The 15,368-nt window shown below is 36.9% G+C and overlaps 1 protein-coding gene across 2 annotated transcripts in view; it reads right to left on the reverse strand.

Moving 5' to 3' along the window:
* Positions 1-15,368, reverse strand: part of GPC6 (glypican 6) — a 900,996-nt gene that overhangs the window by 240,979 nt on the left and 644,649 nt on the right. For both annotated transcript variants that reach the window (XM_026708353.2, XM_087937990.1), the window contains exon 4: positions 4,231-4,396. In XM_026708353.2, coding sequence (XP_026564138.1) covers positions 4,231-4,396 — 166 coding nt within the window. The remainder of the gene's footprint in view (positions 1-4,230; positions 4,397-15,368) is intronic.

A 15,368-nucleotide genomic window follows, 5' to 3' on the forward strand; every position in this document is an offset into this window, starting at 1 on the left:
CCTCCCAAAGACTTGAGGAAGGCTTCTGCAGGCTTTGAAGGCCGAAAACCAGCCCCGTTTTGTCACTTCCTGTTTTTCTGAAAATACCAGAAGTGATGAAACGGGGCTAGTTTTCAGCCAGCAAAGCCTGCAGAAGCCTTCTTCAAGCCTTTGGGAGGCTGAAAAAGGCCTCAAACCCGCCGAAAATCAGCTGTGAGGCACAGTGTAGGTAAGTGGGCAGCGGGGGTGGGTGGGTATTACGCGCGCATGCATAGGGGGTGTGGGAGGCGCACATTGCCTTCTGGGTACTGGCACGTGAGTAAGTACAGAAGCCCCAAAAGGTTAGCCACCACTGACCTAGTGGTTAAAGCACCAAGCTATAAACCAGGAGCCTGTGAATTCTAGTCCCTCCTTAGGCATGAAAATCAGCTGGGTGATCTTGGGCTACTCACTCTCTCTCAGCCAAACTCACCTCAAAGAGTTGTGGTGTGGCAAATAGGAAGAAGAGGATATGATGTATATATTCACCACCTTGAGTTATTTGTGAAAATAATAAAGATGGGATACAAATAAATAAAAATAAAATGTTAAATAAGCATTGGAGAAACTCAGGTTCAAATTCATCCTGAACCGTGGACCATGACTTTGGACCAGTGACTTTCCCAATGTCATTAGTGAGTTGTTGTGGGGAAAATGGGAGAGGGGCTGTGTATTTATGCGGCACAGACCTCCAGAATGAAAGGCAAAGTAGGTACAAATTTAGCAAAGAAATAAATAAGATGAAGCTGAGAACACTCTTGCCAGAAGCAGTATGAACTCTGCATTTTCTGTAGACAGAAAATATATAAGGTGGTGGCTTGGATAATCTTGTAAGACTGTATGGTAGCATTTGTTTTCTAGGTGATCAATCTCTGCCAATAATTAAATAAAAGTTATCTACAAAAATTCAGGATAGCTACCACCTGTTAGGCCTTGACACATACAATGAAGCAGAATAAAATAAAAGTCTTGCTTGAACTGAGTGGGGGAAGAAGAAAGATTACCACCTTTCCATAAGCACAATTAATATACCTCCCCTTGAGACTAGTTCCCAACACGAACTTCAGAAGCAAATTCCGACCAATTATTCATAGCTCAATAGTGCTGCACCGTCTTCATTTTAGTTCAGTTGGTGCTGTACCAGGAAACTGCATAGAAACCTTATTATTAGAAGGAGCTTGACATTTTTCGGACAGAAATAGACTGCCTACAGTTTTGAATTTTTTTCACAAAGTTGCTAATAATGTCAGAAAGTATGATGAAACAAAATTTAATTCCTCAAAAAACTGGACAATATCACCATAATTGCCATGCAAAGTCTCCCTTGAATTAACCACAACTTCTGATGATTACTTGGACGTGTGAATGTTTCTTTGGAACAATAGAAAATTAGTTTACAGTAGCAGAGCATATTTGCAGCTCAGAGTTGAACTGTTGGGATCCTTGATGCTCTCTGAACTTGGTTGTTTTCTTGCAGGTTCTTTCATTACCCAACCAGGTAGCATCATCAGTACTACAAGGATGTGGTGTTGATGATGTAGCTCAGGGGTCTCCAACCTTGGCAATTTTAAGACTTGTGGACTTCAACTCCCAGAGTTCCTCAGCCAGCTTTTCTTTCTTTCTTTCTTTCTTTCTTTCTTTCTTTCTTTCTTTCTTTCTTTCTTTCTTTCTTTCTTTCTTTCTTTCTTTCTTTCTTTCTTTCTTTCCATTCTATCTATCTATCTATCTATCTATCTATCTATCTATCTATCTATCTATCTATCTATCTATCTATCTATCTATCTATCTATCCGATCCATACATTAATAAATCTTTCATCAGCTTTGCTGGCCGAGGAACTCTGGGAGTTGAAGTCCACAAGTCTTAAAGTTGTCCAGGTTGGAGACCCCTGATGTAGCTAGTTGGGTAATGAAAACTCTACAGTAAAACAACCAAACTCAGAGAACACAAACATCCCACACATTAGCCGCTTAGCCTTTTCAAGATTAACCAAGTTTGGTTTGGAGAATTTTATATCTTTCCAAAATAGTAAATAATAGTAAATAAAATAAAATAAATAGTAAATAAAATAAAATAAATAGTAAATAAAATAAAATAGTGCAGTAGCATCAGTTATAGCAATAAAAGGCAGAACATTCGCAAGATGGCCCACCAAGGTATTTTCTGTGTACTAATCCCTTTGCAGAAATTGCTTCCTCTTTAAGAATGAATAGCTACTATAAGAGGACTATTGAGATCTCAGTAATGTTCAGTGGACCAAGGAATACTCTAGTTTAAAATCAATTTTAAGTTCCCTGTTAATAGAACAAGCTTGCAACCATTTCCTGAAACTCAGAATCAACTGTGTTGTACTAGAAACATATGCTGCATATTCAACATCAGTTTATTGGCTCTTATCCAGTCAATAATCAATCCATACACTAATCTCACATGATTGACACCCTATAGATTGTTTTTTTTTTAAATAACTGCAACAGGTACTTTTAAATAAAATTTTTAAAAGGATTATATTTTACTTTTAAAAGGATTATATCTAACATACAATATGTTCTTTTATTTAACCAGTAGGTCTGCTTATTTATCCATATTACATTCCTTATAAAATGACAGAGAGCTACAAGCTGACAAAATCAATGGAGGAAGACATATTCATTTAATGACGCATGAATCATTTAATAATTGCTATGCTTCACTTAACAACTGTGGCAGGAAAGGTTGTAAAATGGGGCAAAACTCACTTTATAACTGTCTCACTTAGCAATAGAAATTTGGAGCTCAATTGCAGCTGTAAGTCGAGAATAGATATCTTTGCCTAACTGTGATAATTGGGATTGGAAGTGGAACCACACTGCTATGCAAATTATTGACTTAATGGAAGTTCAAAGTGGTTTACCTGAGAATAACCGAGAATGTAAAGAAGTTGTGTACATTGCTGACAGAGTTCAGTGACACAGGTGGCCTAAACATCAAATTATTATATGCATTTTTTAAAAAAATCGTGATTGTAAATATTGTCTTAAGTACTCTTTGTGTTTCCTCATTTTCTTTCTCATTTTTGTGTTTCCTGATTATTTTTCCTAATTTTTGTGTTTCCTCATTATTATCAGTGTTTCTCTTACTTCTTTTTTGATGATTCTTAAATATGTAAGATCATATTCTTAGGGGTTTTTTCCTAGACTAAACAAATTCTCCTGTGCTACATTTTTTGATCTCTCTCTCTCTCTCTCTGTATTTCCTTCTGCTGCATTGCTTACTATTGTATATTTATTTCATTCCAAGGTACTAGAAAAAGAGTGAAAAATAGATTAGACAGACACTTCCAGAGAATTAATTTTTATTTATGTCCCTGAAAGAGAGTGGAAACTAATCAAAACTGCTTAGCCATTTGAGATGTCTTTAGAATGGAAAACTCTGTTTCACAAGAAGGTTTTTTTTAATGTGTTGAGGAATAGAGATATGTATAGTCGAATGAAGGGCACATTCATAGCATCCTTTTTCTTCCTTTTTAATCTTTTGTCATATTGTGATTACATTCTTTTGCTTTGCAATGGAGCCATTTCCCTGCCATCCAGGGTCCTTGGATCACTGGTAAATTTGATATCTTTTGAGAGTGCCCTTCCAAATTGTTCTGTGAATTATAGCAGATCACACAACTGTCTGAAATGGAAGTGAGATCCATTCTTCTCCTTGCCCAGGAGGAGTTTCTCTGAAATATTTTAAAATTTGCCTTATAAGATTTTTTTTTCTTTTTGCCTGTCACAATAATGGCGTTTCGCCAATTTGCAATCACGCTGGATTTTAAGCAAAGAAGGAAGGACTATGCAGTCTTTATTCTTGCATCTGGCAGACGAACATGAAAATTTAATGTGAAATGCACAGGATTTCGTCTTTGTCGCTCTCTTCCTCCCCTCCTGACACCTTATCCCTCTGTCTCCTACAGAATCAGAAATGCAGCCTTCATCTTTCAGCATGCTTTGCACCAACCAGGCGGAATTTTGCTTATGGACTTCAACATCCCACAAAGAGAGATTTCACGAAAATAGCTCCCAGGTGGAACCACACAGAAACAATTGATCAAAGCATGTGAATGACAACTGAATGAAGGCATTCTGTCAACATGTCCTATTTTCCACTTGGCAAATACTGTTTCAACTCATCAGAAAGTTTGACAGATTACTACGCTCACCTCTCTGCATCCAACCCCACCCTTACCTACGAAGAGATTCCATTCAGTGTCCAGATCTGCTTGGTTTGCAAGGCAGCCCTTCATTACATTGAGGCAGTAGTTATTGCAAGGTTTCACAGTGGGCAGTCCACGGCAATAAGGGCAGTACAGCATCTTCATTAATGCCCGGATGCATCCTGGGGTGGGACTCACCTGCGGAGTTGAAAGGGAAAAAAATGTTGTAAAACAAGCAGCCTCCATTTTGTCAGAATATTCATGAACCGGCAGAGACATGGTAACAAGGTCAGCCAATGAAAGCTGAATTAGAAACTGAAACTGAAGGAAACTGGATGTGGCCCTGCAGCGCTAAGTGCTGTGCTGAGAACTGAAACTAACCTGGTCTGAGCTCTGAAGTTGCTGCTTGTGTTTTGCTTGTGTTATGTTGGAAGAATCTACTATTGGTATTGTACATTTTACTCATATCTTATTATGTATATAAAGAAGTTAATGAATCCTGCTGAATCAGTCATCTGTGTGCCATCTGTGTGTGCTTTCTGGATTTGATTTCTGCAATAAACTCTAACACATTTCCTATCTGACCTTGGGTCTTGTTCTGACCCAGCCTTAGCAAGTAATGATAAGCTGCTTACTCGTGAGTAAAAACAAATCCCTTTTCAAACAGGATAGGAACAGTCTTTTATTAATGTGGATAAACAAAAAACCAAACATAATTAGTCCCAAGAGACCTGGTTCTGGCCTAGAAATCCAAATTGCTGTATCCTAAAAATGAATGGTTGTCTACAACAACCAGCCACTTCCAAACCCCTGCTATTTATTTCCCAGCCAGGGAGGGGCTGGCTGGCGTCTATATCTGCTTTTCAATGAGAGGCAGCTTATTGCTTTCCTTTGCTCTCCTCTCCTTTCCTCTCTGCTCATATGTGCATCTGAGATGGACCTCCTCCTCACTGTTCATCTGTTCCTCCTCCTCACTCAGCCCAGGCCCCGAAGACAGCTGCCTCTCCAGACAGAAGGCCCTGGCTCTGCCTCTATGTCTGATGCTGTTTCCTTATCAGAGTCTTCCAAAGACTCCGAAGCTGGATACAACAGACCAACAGTAGATACAACAGACCTAAGTGTCTTAGCCTTTCCCTAACTTAGGTTATTTCCTAGATAAAGTTCATTTTGCTTTCACACAAACACCAGCCTTGAGAAAACATTCTTAGAAAACTTAACCTCCTAACTCTACTGATTCCTTGTCCATACATTATTTCTGCCACGTAAAATTATCCATTACTCAATCATGTGGACAGAAACAACTGTATTGCTTGCATTTCTGCTTGCTATGCAATTGGTAGATTGTCTTTGTCAATTAAATCATGACTCACTCCATCCTGATCCACGAAGGTCTTAGAGATACAGTCAATTTTGTTTAAATAGAATAGAACAACAGAGTTGGCAGGGACCTTGGAGGTCTTCTAGTCCAACCCCCGTTTAGGCAGGAAACCCAATTCCATTTCAGATAAATGGTTTTCCAACCTCTTTTTAAAAACTTCCAGTGTTGGAGCATTTACAACTTCTGGAGGTATGTTGTCCTGCTGATTAATTTTTCTAATTGTCAAGAAATTTCTCCTTAGTTCTAAGTTGATTAGTTCTCTCCTTGATTAGTTTCTACCCATTGCTTCTTATCCTACCTTCTGGTGCTTCGGAGAATAGCTTGACTCCCTCTTTGTGGCAGCCCCTTAGATATTGGAACATTGCTATCATATCTCCCCTGGTCCTTCTTTTCATCATACTAGACATACCCAATTCCAGCTGAAAAGTGGAAGATATGATACTCTCCATCCCTAATTTAGAAGTGCATGGTCCTCTTCACCTTTGATACCTCTAAATTAGTGTTATATGGTAAAACTATGTTGAGTTTTGTCATCTGATGTACAGCTTTGAAAAGGAAAAAGTACAAATATATCATAGTTGAGCTTATTAAATGCTGGACCTACATTTGTGCTTTAAAACTCCATAAAGAATCCTTCTTCTGGCAATATCAATTTATTCTGGTTTGTATTCGCTGGCCTACACAATCATCCCTTCAGTTTCATATAGCTTGTGTGTTTCTTTGACAAATTATCTTAGCAGAAACATGTTGACTGTTCTGCAAATGTTAGAAAAAATGCATGCCATTTGGCAAATAATGATCTTGAAGAGAAAAAGAAAGAAAAAGTGGCCATTTCCTCCTTTCGTTTAAATTACATTTGCTCACTGCTTGTCAAAATGTTAATTTTTTTTCCACTGACAATTGCTTATCTCCGTTCGTTACTTATAGTTTTGTTTTTGAATTTGTACAACAACCTATTGCCTTTGATTTTTCTTTCTTCCTTGGAAAATAGCTAGGAAATTGCCTAGACAAATGTTTGTTATTTAAACTTCAAACTTCCCATACATATATATTTTAGTTCCGAATTTCCTGAGAAAGCTTTGGCCTTCACAATTTTCACCTGTCTTCACTTGCTGCCTCAGTTTAGTGGAGGTTACATTTTCTGCATTTTGTTCCACCAAATGATTCTTTCAAGATAAGACTAATACGGGGATTGCAAACCCAAGATTCTGTTCTGACCAAGGCATCCTGACACAGTAACAAACACACACTGTTCCAAAAATCCTTTTTAAAAAAATTATTTCAACAGCTGTGAATTATATGCATTCACAGCCTGTAATGAGTCCCAAACAGTTTACGAATAGCCCAACAGAAATCTGCCACAGTCTTTCAGGATAAGGCTGATAAGCACCCACCTTTATCTCCCTTGAAATGCTGCGAACAATTAAATTTCCAATTAGCTGTTCAAGGCCAAACGGAGCACAAAGTCAACAAAGAGCTTCAGATTTTACACCAACCAGAACAAACAAAGTTGCTTCCTGCAAAGGCTCATGTCCCTTTGCCCCTCCTTTATGTCTTCTGGGAGGGGCCTGTGATCTTCAAGCCTTACTCCTGAGTTGCTCCTTTTGTTTTAACTGTTATTGCCTTCTGGCAGCTCTGTGCAAGTGTGCACTGGGAACAGGCTCCCCCTGTTCCTCTGCCTCGCTGCTGTCAGATTCTGGAGGTTCCAAAGTCAGCACATAGCTCTCAGATGGCCCTGGCTCCATCTCTGTGTCAGATGGAGATCCCTCATCCGAGCCCTCCTCAGACTCCAGAACTGGCCATGTTTCTCTCCACTGTTCAACTCTTCTGCCAGCTCCACAGGCCACCAGTGGACCACAATAATTACTTCATCTATTCCTTGATTGTTACAGATTATTATTACCTTTATTGTAAGAGTACAACATGTGTACAATGAGATTGGCTGAGCCTATCAACCAATACAAACAGAGCTTGGCCACCTACAACATAATCAAAAGAGATGGTCCCGCAATATAGTTCTCTAGCCAACATAATGATGTGATATACATGTTTCCAAACCCTTGTTAGTTGCATTTATATTTTTATTTATATTCTTGGGGAAACAAATATGTTTTAAAAGGCCAGATGTGAAGCAACCAAATTTTAATTAAGTCTTATGAACTGGTTATCTGTACATTTTCCTCTCTTGCAGGACAATGACACAAATAAACCAAATATTGGTGTTGACAGCACAACTGTGTTTATGACATTTCTTAAAATCAGTACCGTGGTAACCAGCTACCTTGTTGTATTTTGTGGTTGCACAACGGTTAATACTACATCTTCCATGTAGTATTTTCATCTCCTTGATTATTAATGCCTAATACTTGTTAATCTTTCCAAAACAGCTTGTATTTTTAAAATATGATAAAATGATATGATAAAAATAATAAAGGAGAAAATATACAGGTAGTCCTCAACTTGCGACAGTTCATTTAGTGATCGTTCAGAATTACAATGGGACTGAAAAAAGTGACTTATGATCATTTTTCACACTTATGACTGTTGCAGAATCCCCATGGTCAGGTGGTTTACATTCGGATGCTTAACAACTGACTCACATTTATGACCATTGTAATATCCCGGGGTCATGTGATCATCTTTTGCGACCTTCTGACAAGCAAAGTCAATGGGGCTGCCAGATTCATCTAACAACTATGTTACTAATTTAATACATGTAGTGATTCACTTAGCAACTTGTCAGAATATTCATGAACTGGCAGAGACATGGCAACTGGGTCAGCCAATGAGGGCTATTTTGGAAACAGAAACTTAAGGAAGGAGTCTGGGCATGGCTTAACTCTGTGCTCAGCTCTAAAATGAAAATAGTCTCGTCTTGTCTGCCTGCTGAACTGAAACTAAGAACTTACTTATAATCTCTCCTCTCTATCATGTTGGAAGAATCTGCTGTTGGTATTGTAAATTTATTTCATGTGTTATTATGTATACAAAGAAGTTAATGAATCCTACCGAATCAGTTATCTGTGTGTGCTTTCTGGATTTGATTTTCTGCAACAAAATCTGACACAATTGTGGCAAGAAAAGTTGTCAAATGGGGCAAAACTCACATTTAACAAATTTCACACTTAGCAACATAAATTCTGGGCTCAATTGAGGTCATATGTTAAGGACTACCCGTAGAACATTTTTTTTTTCTATTTACTTTTACTTGACTGAAAATTTCAAAGAAAATGTCCCACTGGCTATGGCATCTGCTGTTTGCTGTTGATATATGTTTTTAACCGACGCTGTAAATTCTTCGCTGGGATTTATTTTATTCAATACTGCAAGGAGAGATGGCCATCTCAAACCAACAAAAGTGTTTTCTTCACCCTTCCCCCAAATTACTGCTGTTCCTTCCCTTTTTTAAGCTGATATGTTCTATTACATTTATAAGTGTTGATGTTCCCCTTGGCAATATAACATGTTTAATCCATGTGTATTATAACCAGAACATGGTTCTTTAAGTGTTCAACTTCAGCTAATATAGTAGCAAACATTTTATAATGAACAGTAATAAGGAGACTGGTCTATCTATGTGATCTGGTCTCTTCAGATTATTTACTTTTGAGGAAAACAATTAAAGGATTTGATGAATTCTCAGGATGTAAAATGAACATTAAAAATTAGAAAGCTGGGAAAAAAAAAACCAAAAACTTTCACTTTTAGAATTAATTGCAACTATTAAAATACATATAAAATTTTATATACTCGCACATAGTATATATAAATAAAAATTTAAATAGCATTCATCTTCATCCAGAAAAAAAATTGCAAGATTGGCAAAATTGGATAACAAATGTATTTGCAAAGGTAAAAAACCCAGAGTAAAATAAAGAACAAAATCTCAAGATTCAAAAGAAAGAGACGCACTCACAGATTTTAAAATATATTACCATGTAAGACATTTGACGTGGATAGTCAAATGGATAAAATCCCTGAATAATAGAATGTCAATATTAAAAGGTCCTGATTTAGCCAATTGATTATATAATTTTTATCTGGTATCAGGGCATAAAAGAAGATTAAAACCTTCAAAGGAAATATAAGACAGAGCATGATAAGAATAAGGAAATCTGCAAAAGCAATAACATATCCAGAAATGTTGCCTTTAGCTTCAATCTCAAGTATTTTTTATTCTGGAAGAAAATATGACTACATATGATGCATCCAGACTCTAAAAACAAACCAAGGGCAAAGTAAAAATTATTTGGCAAAAACCAAATATTTACTTTGGCTGATATATTTACAGATTGTCATCTGCACCTCTATAACTGCTTTGGTTCTGCAACACAACAAGACAGAGACTTTAGTGAGTAATTAGGACTGCAGAAAAAAAATTACTACCAACCTGCCTTCCATTGAGGACATGTATACTGCACGAGTCAAAAAGAGGGCTGTGAAAATATTTACAGACCCCTCACATCCTGGACATAAATTGTTTCAACTCCTATCCTCAAAACGATGCTATAGAGCACTGCACACCAGAAAACTAGACACAAGGACAGTTTTTTCCCGAACGTGCTAAAGAAATAATTCCTTCAACACTGTCAAACTACCGGTATTTATTAAGTCTCCATTACTATTACTATTAATCCTCCCATCCTTCTTTTCACCATCTCCTCCCACTTATGACTGTATGACTGTAACTTTGTTGCTTGTATACTTACAATCTATACTGACTGTTTCCTAGTATGATTTGATTGCTTATTGTACCCTATGACTATTATTAAATGTTATGCCTTATAATTCTTGACTCTTGATGAATGTATCTTTTCTTTTATGTACACTGAAAGCATATGCACCAAGACAAATTCCTTGTGTGTCCAATCACACTTGGCCAATAAAGAATTATATTCTTTCCTTTCCTTTCCTTTCCTTTCCTTTCCTTTCCTTTCCTTTCCTTTCCTTTCCTTTCCTTTCCTTTCTTTTCCTTTCCTTTCCCTTCCCTTCCCTTCCCTTTTCTATTCGTGAATGAATAGAAAGTTACCTCAAGAAAAAAGGAGGGGTTTTAAGGCAAATGATTGGACTTGAAGCATTTAAACAGAACCAAGACCATCTATTGAGATGTAATTACTATTATGATATTACATACTGTAAGGACAGAATAAGTAAAAGGCTGTATAATAAAGTGGATGCAAGATTTTAAACAAGCAATGACATTACAACAATGGCACTTAAGAAATAAAATAAAATTCATCCTAAACTATAATTTAGGTGAAAGTTGGTAGAAAATATCTTACATATGATACATAACTCCATCCACAATTGTTAAAATAGATACATCATCCTTTTTCTTTTTCAAAAAAGAAGGGTCCATTTGTTTGTGGAGGCTCTGTTTTCCTTAAAGAGGGTCTATAAACTCCACAAACAAGTGATACAAGGTGGAGGGTCCCTGCAGATTTTACTCTGCTAGCCATTGCTGACTTTAGGGAGTGGTGCTCATCTCCATTTAAAGGCCATTGATCCAGTGCTGTCCAAAGACATTTCCATGGACATGTGTCCTGCATGGAGCACTGTTATCTTCCCACCAAAGTGGTACCTATCTATCTACTTGCATTTGCATGCTTTTGAACTGCTAGGGGGGCAGGAGCTAAGGCAAGGATGGGAACTCACCCTGTTGCATGGTGCTCAGGTTTCGAACCTGGGCTGCTGCCTTTCCAGTCAACAAGCCCATTGCCTTAACCAATAAGCCACTGCATCATCCACAAACAAACATTTAAAAAAAAAAAAACAACAGAGCCTCCTACAGTCTCAAGAGAACTGAGTATGCCATGGACCAGTGCCGATCCACAGGCTGGGGTTGGGATCGCTGAGCTAACCATTATATTGCATTCTGCAAAAGAAGTGACCTATATTTTCCTCATGCCTTTGCAGAAATAAGACAGCAAACAAAATACTGAGAGAGATCACCAGTCACATTTACCCATACAGAAAAAGGGTAAATTACAGGGACTATTTTGAATCTGCCTTCAAGAACAATCAATAGCACCAATTACATTCAAAACAAAGCTAAAATGAAATGAAAAATCCTGAACTGATAAATATTTTTCACAGAACTAGGGATGTTTAATTAAAATAAACATCTTATTATTTACTAATGTGCAATTACGTGATTGGGTTGCACAATAATATAACATTTCATTTGATTGGTTAAGGTGCTGGCCTAGAAACTGGGAGACTGTGAATTCTAGTCCTGCTTAGTTATGACAGCCAATTTTGGGCCAGCATTCTTTCTTAGTCCAACTCATCTCACAGGGTTGTTGTTATTACTTTTTAGAAGAGGGAAATGATATTTATTGTCTTTGACTCTTTCTTCCTGATAAATACATGGAAGATAGGGGGTTCTGTTTAGATGTATTCATGCCTGAGACTGCAGAACAGAAAACATGGTTTATTGAACAAACTGTAGTAAACTATTATTATTAACTTTATTGTCAAGAGTACAACATGAGTACAATAAGATTGGCTGAGCCTCCCTTCGTGCACACCCCCCCCCCCCAACAATACTTACAGTGAGGACAGAAGTTCCTAACACAGTCCCAATCTTATTACACCTATTATGTAATTGTGTTATTATGGCAAAAATATGAGGAAGGAGTATTGGGTGTGTTACAAATAACACAAGGTAGAAAACATATGCAACACATCTTCCTCCTCCTATTTTCCCCAGAACAACAACCCTGTGTGAAATGGGTTGGGCTGAGAGAGAGTGACTGGCCCAAAATCACCCAGCTGGTTTTCATGGCTAAGACAGGAATTGGAGTCATGTTCTCCAACTTTCTAGCTTTAACCACTAGACCAAAATTGTACTCAATGCTGCACAGATATTTTAAATCACCAATCCCCAACCCTTCTGGCTTTGCAGAGGGAGGGAGATGGGGAAGGAGAAGTTATGTGTGAGTGGTAGGTGAACTGTGTGTGTACTCACCTACCCCTTCCATGGCTCGGTTTTGAATGGGCTGCAGCCTGGAATTTGTAGGCCCCTGTTTTAAGCACTTTACTTAGTTATTTTTAAGTATTTTAAAGTATTTCTGCAGGTTGAAGTTTCAGTTTCAGGCTTAGTTCCAGTCAAAGCAATCTCCAGTGGTAAATTGTTTTAAGGAGCCTATATATAATTTTTGACATAAATAAGGCTCTACTGAACTGAGATGAAGTATTCTTTTTTTTTGTAAATTTTATTTAAGTTTTCACAAAAAACAAACAAATAAAACATCTTTTTTTAATATAGCGTAATCCCGGGTTACGTTTCTTCGTACAGACACAAATTCAATTTCATGCTCATTTTTATGTTCTATTCCACATCTTATTACTGTTTTACATTTTCTGCATAGCTTCTCCCCTCTTTTAATTTTCTCAATTTTATTTTAATTATCTCATCTCAATTCAAATTATATTCATTTCATCATTATATTTATATTTTTTGTCTATCCTGTTTCAATTATCAATGATCTCTTCTCATTAAACAACATTTCTCCTGTAGTTACTGACTGGAGTATGACGCCTTTATATCTTTTAAGTTTATCCATTTAACTCTTATTTAGGCTTCAATATATACCCTAAAGTTATAACATTCAATACAATACATAATTTCCATTCGGATTCTGCTTGGTACATTCTTAAAATACACACTATATTCTTAAAAAGAGAAAAAAATATAAATATATGTAATTAAAACAACACATTCCATTCCAATTCAATTGTATCCTTATTATTAATATTTATTAAAATCTTAACTTCTTTAACATTACTTTTCAATTAAATATCATACTTCTATGGGAACAATTATAAGCTTTCCATAATTAATCCCCCCCCTTCACTTATATTTTATAAAACATTAACTAATTAAAATGTTCCTGTCCCTTCCTAATTCAATTTTCTCATTTATTTTATTTCACTTATTTTATTAACAAACATTTCACTAAATTACACTAACTATTTTATCCCTCATTTTAATCATACATTGTTTCCAATTTTCTGAAGTTATTTCTATTACTAATATATCAATAGAATCTTATGTACCTTTACAGAATCCCTTTTTCAGTTAAATTTTCACCCATTATCTCTAAATTGGTCCTGTTTCTCTATATCTTGTTCCGGTCCTTTGTAACTTCTTTTCCTTTCCTTCTTCCCTCTCTTCTTCTCTTTCCCCCTTTTACCCACTTGTCTCTCTACCTCTGTTTCTCTCTTCTGTATTCCCCACTTCTGTTGCTTTCCAGTATTATACTTATTTTTTGAATTATTTTTCTTTTTTTTGGTTGTTTTTTTAAGTCTTAAATTCTCCATTCTCTTTCCCCCCCTTCCTTTTTCTTCCCCACATAGAATTACTTGTTCATTAAAGATGGCTTCTTCTTTGTCCCAGTCTTCTTGTTTTGCAGTCCTTTCTTGTTGTTTCTCATAGTTCCAGATCTCCATTTCTAAGAATTGAAAAATGAAGCCAAAAGAGCCCTTCCTTTCTTGTGCATCTTCTTTATATTTTTTAAGTTTCATTTTCAATTCATCCAGAAGTGATGCCATTGTATAAATTTTTAATCAACCACCCGATTAATTTTAGTCATTCAAATGCAATAACCAAGAATCCAAAGATCACCAAGTAATCCAAATACACGCAAGCTGTTTCTTTTTGCTCTTTTTTTTTCCACTTTCTCTTCCTGTGGTTCTACTGTTTAGTTACAAAGTTTCAGTTAAAATGTATCTTTTAGAAGTCTTGTTGAAGTTTTACTGTAGATTCTTTTTAATTCCAGGCAGTCTCCTCCCTCTTTCCAGATCCTGCCCTTTTAATCTTTTTCTCTCCCTTCCTGCTTATGAAAAAAAATTTTAGTGTCCAGAAATCTTTATTATCCCTTTGACATTTTGTTTTATTTTCAGCTTAATTGCCTGTTGATGTCAAAGTGGATTTTTCCGATTTCTTATTTAAGTCTCTTAGTTGTCAGTATGGGGAAGGAGAGAGAAGAAAAAAAAAGCCAAACTTTTATCCTTTCACTTTCCTTTGCTGCTTCCGACTCTTCTTTGGGAGCGATGTTATTTTTTTTTAAGTTTAAATTCCAGGGTACCTTAATTGTTGCTTTTGCAATTTAACCCGGTCAGCCAAAGCTTTCACTTCTTATCTTCCTCCTGCACATTCTTTTCCAGTCGAGTTCTTCTTTGAGGCCATTTCTGACCACCGCTGCAACCGCCTTCGGGAAAGGGAGTAATGGCCAGCTGAGGAGGAGAGATGCGGCTCTCCTCAACCCTGCTGGCAGCCTCCCCCCTCTTCATCACCTCTACAGGGGGGGGGGCTTAGCCCCAAAACCAGCCAGCTCAGGGCGCTCCAGCGGCGAGCCCAGACCTAAACCGTGCACGATTGCGGATTTCTGTCTGTCGCCGAAGGAACTCAAACTGGAAGCCCAAACTCAGCTGAAGTGTTAAGCTGTACTTCTCAGTAGATGTGTTTCTCCATCACTTTTAATAAAAAATGTCCAAGGTTCTGGATAAGCTAACGATAAGCAACATAATTAAGGTAAGAGAATGACAGATAATGAAGTGGTTAGTCCAGGTTTTAGGAAATTACTGAAACAGAGTGCAAATTGGCAACCGTAAGAGAATTTAATTATGTACTTAATTAAAATAGGATTGGCTAAATGTTGATAAGGCAACATAGTAACAGAAAGGCATATGGACTTCATCTTTGAAAATGTAAATATCGACTAAAAAGGGAATTTTTCACTGTGCTGTGAACTCAACAAGAAATACTAACGCCCTCAATTTTCAATT

Source organism: Pseudonaja textilis, chromosome 8, assembly GCF_049901715.1.
Source record: "Pseudonaja textilis isolate UNSWEBS1 chromosome 8, rPseTex1.2, whole genome shotgun sequence".
Classification (NCBI taxonomy): domain Eukaryota; kingdom Metazoa; phylum Chordata; class Lepidosauria; order Squamata; family Elapidae; genus Pseudonaja; species Pseudonaja textilis.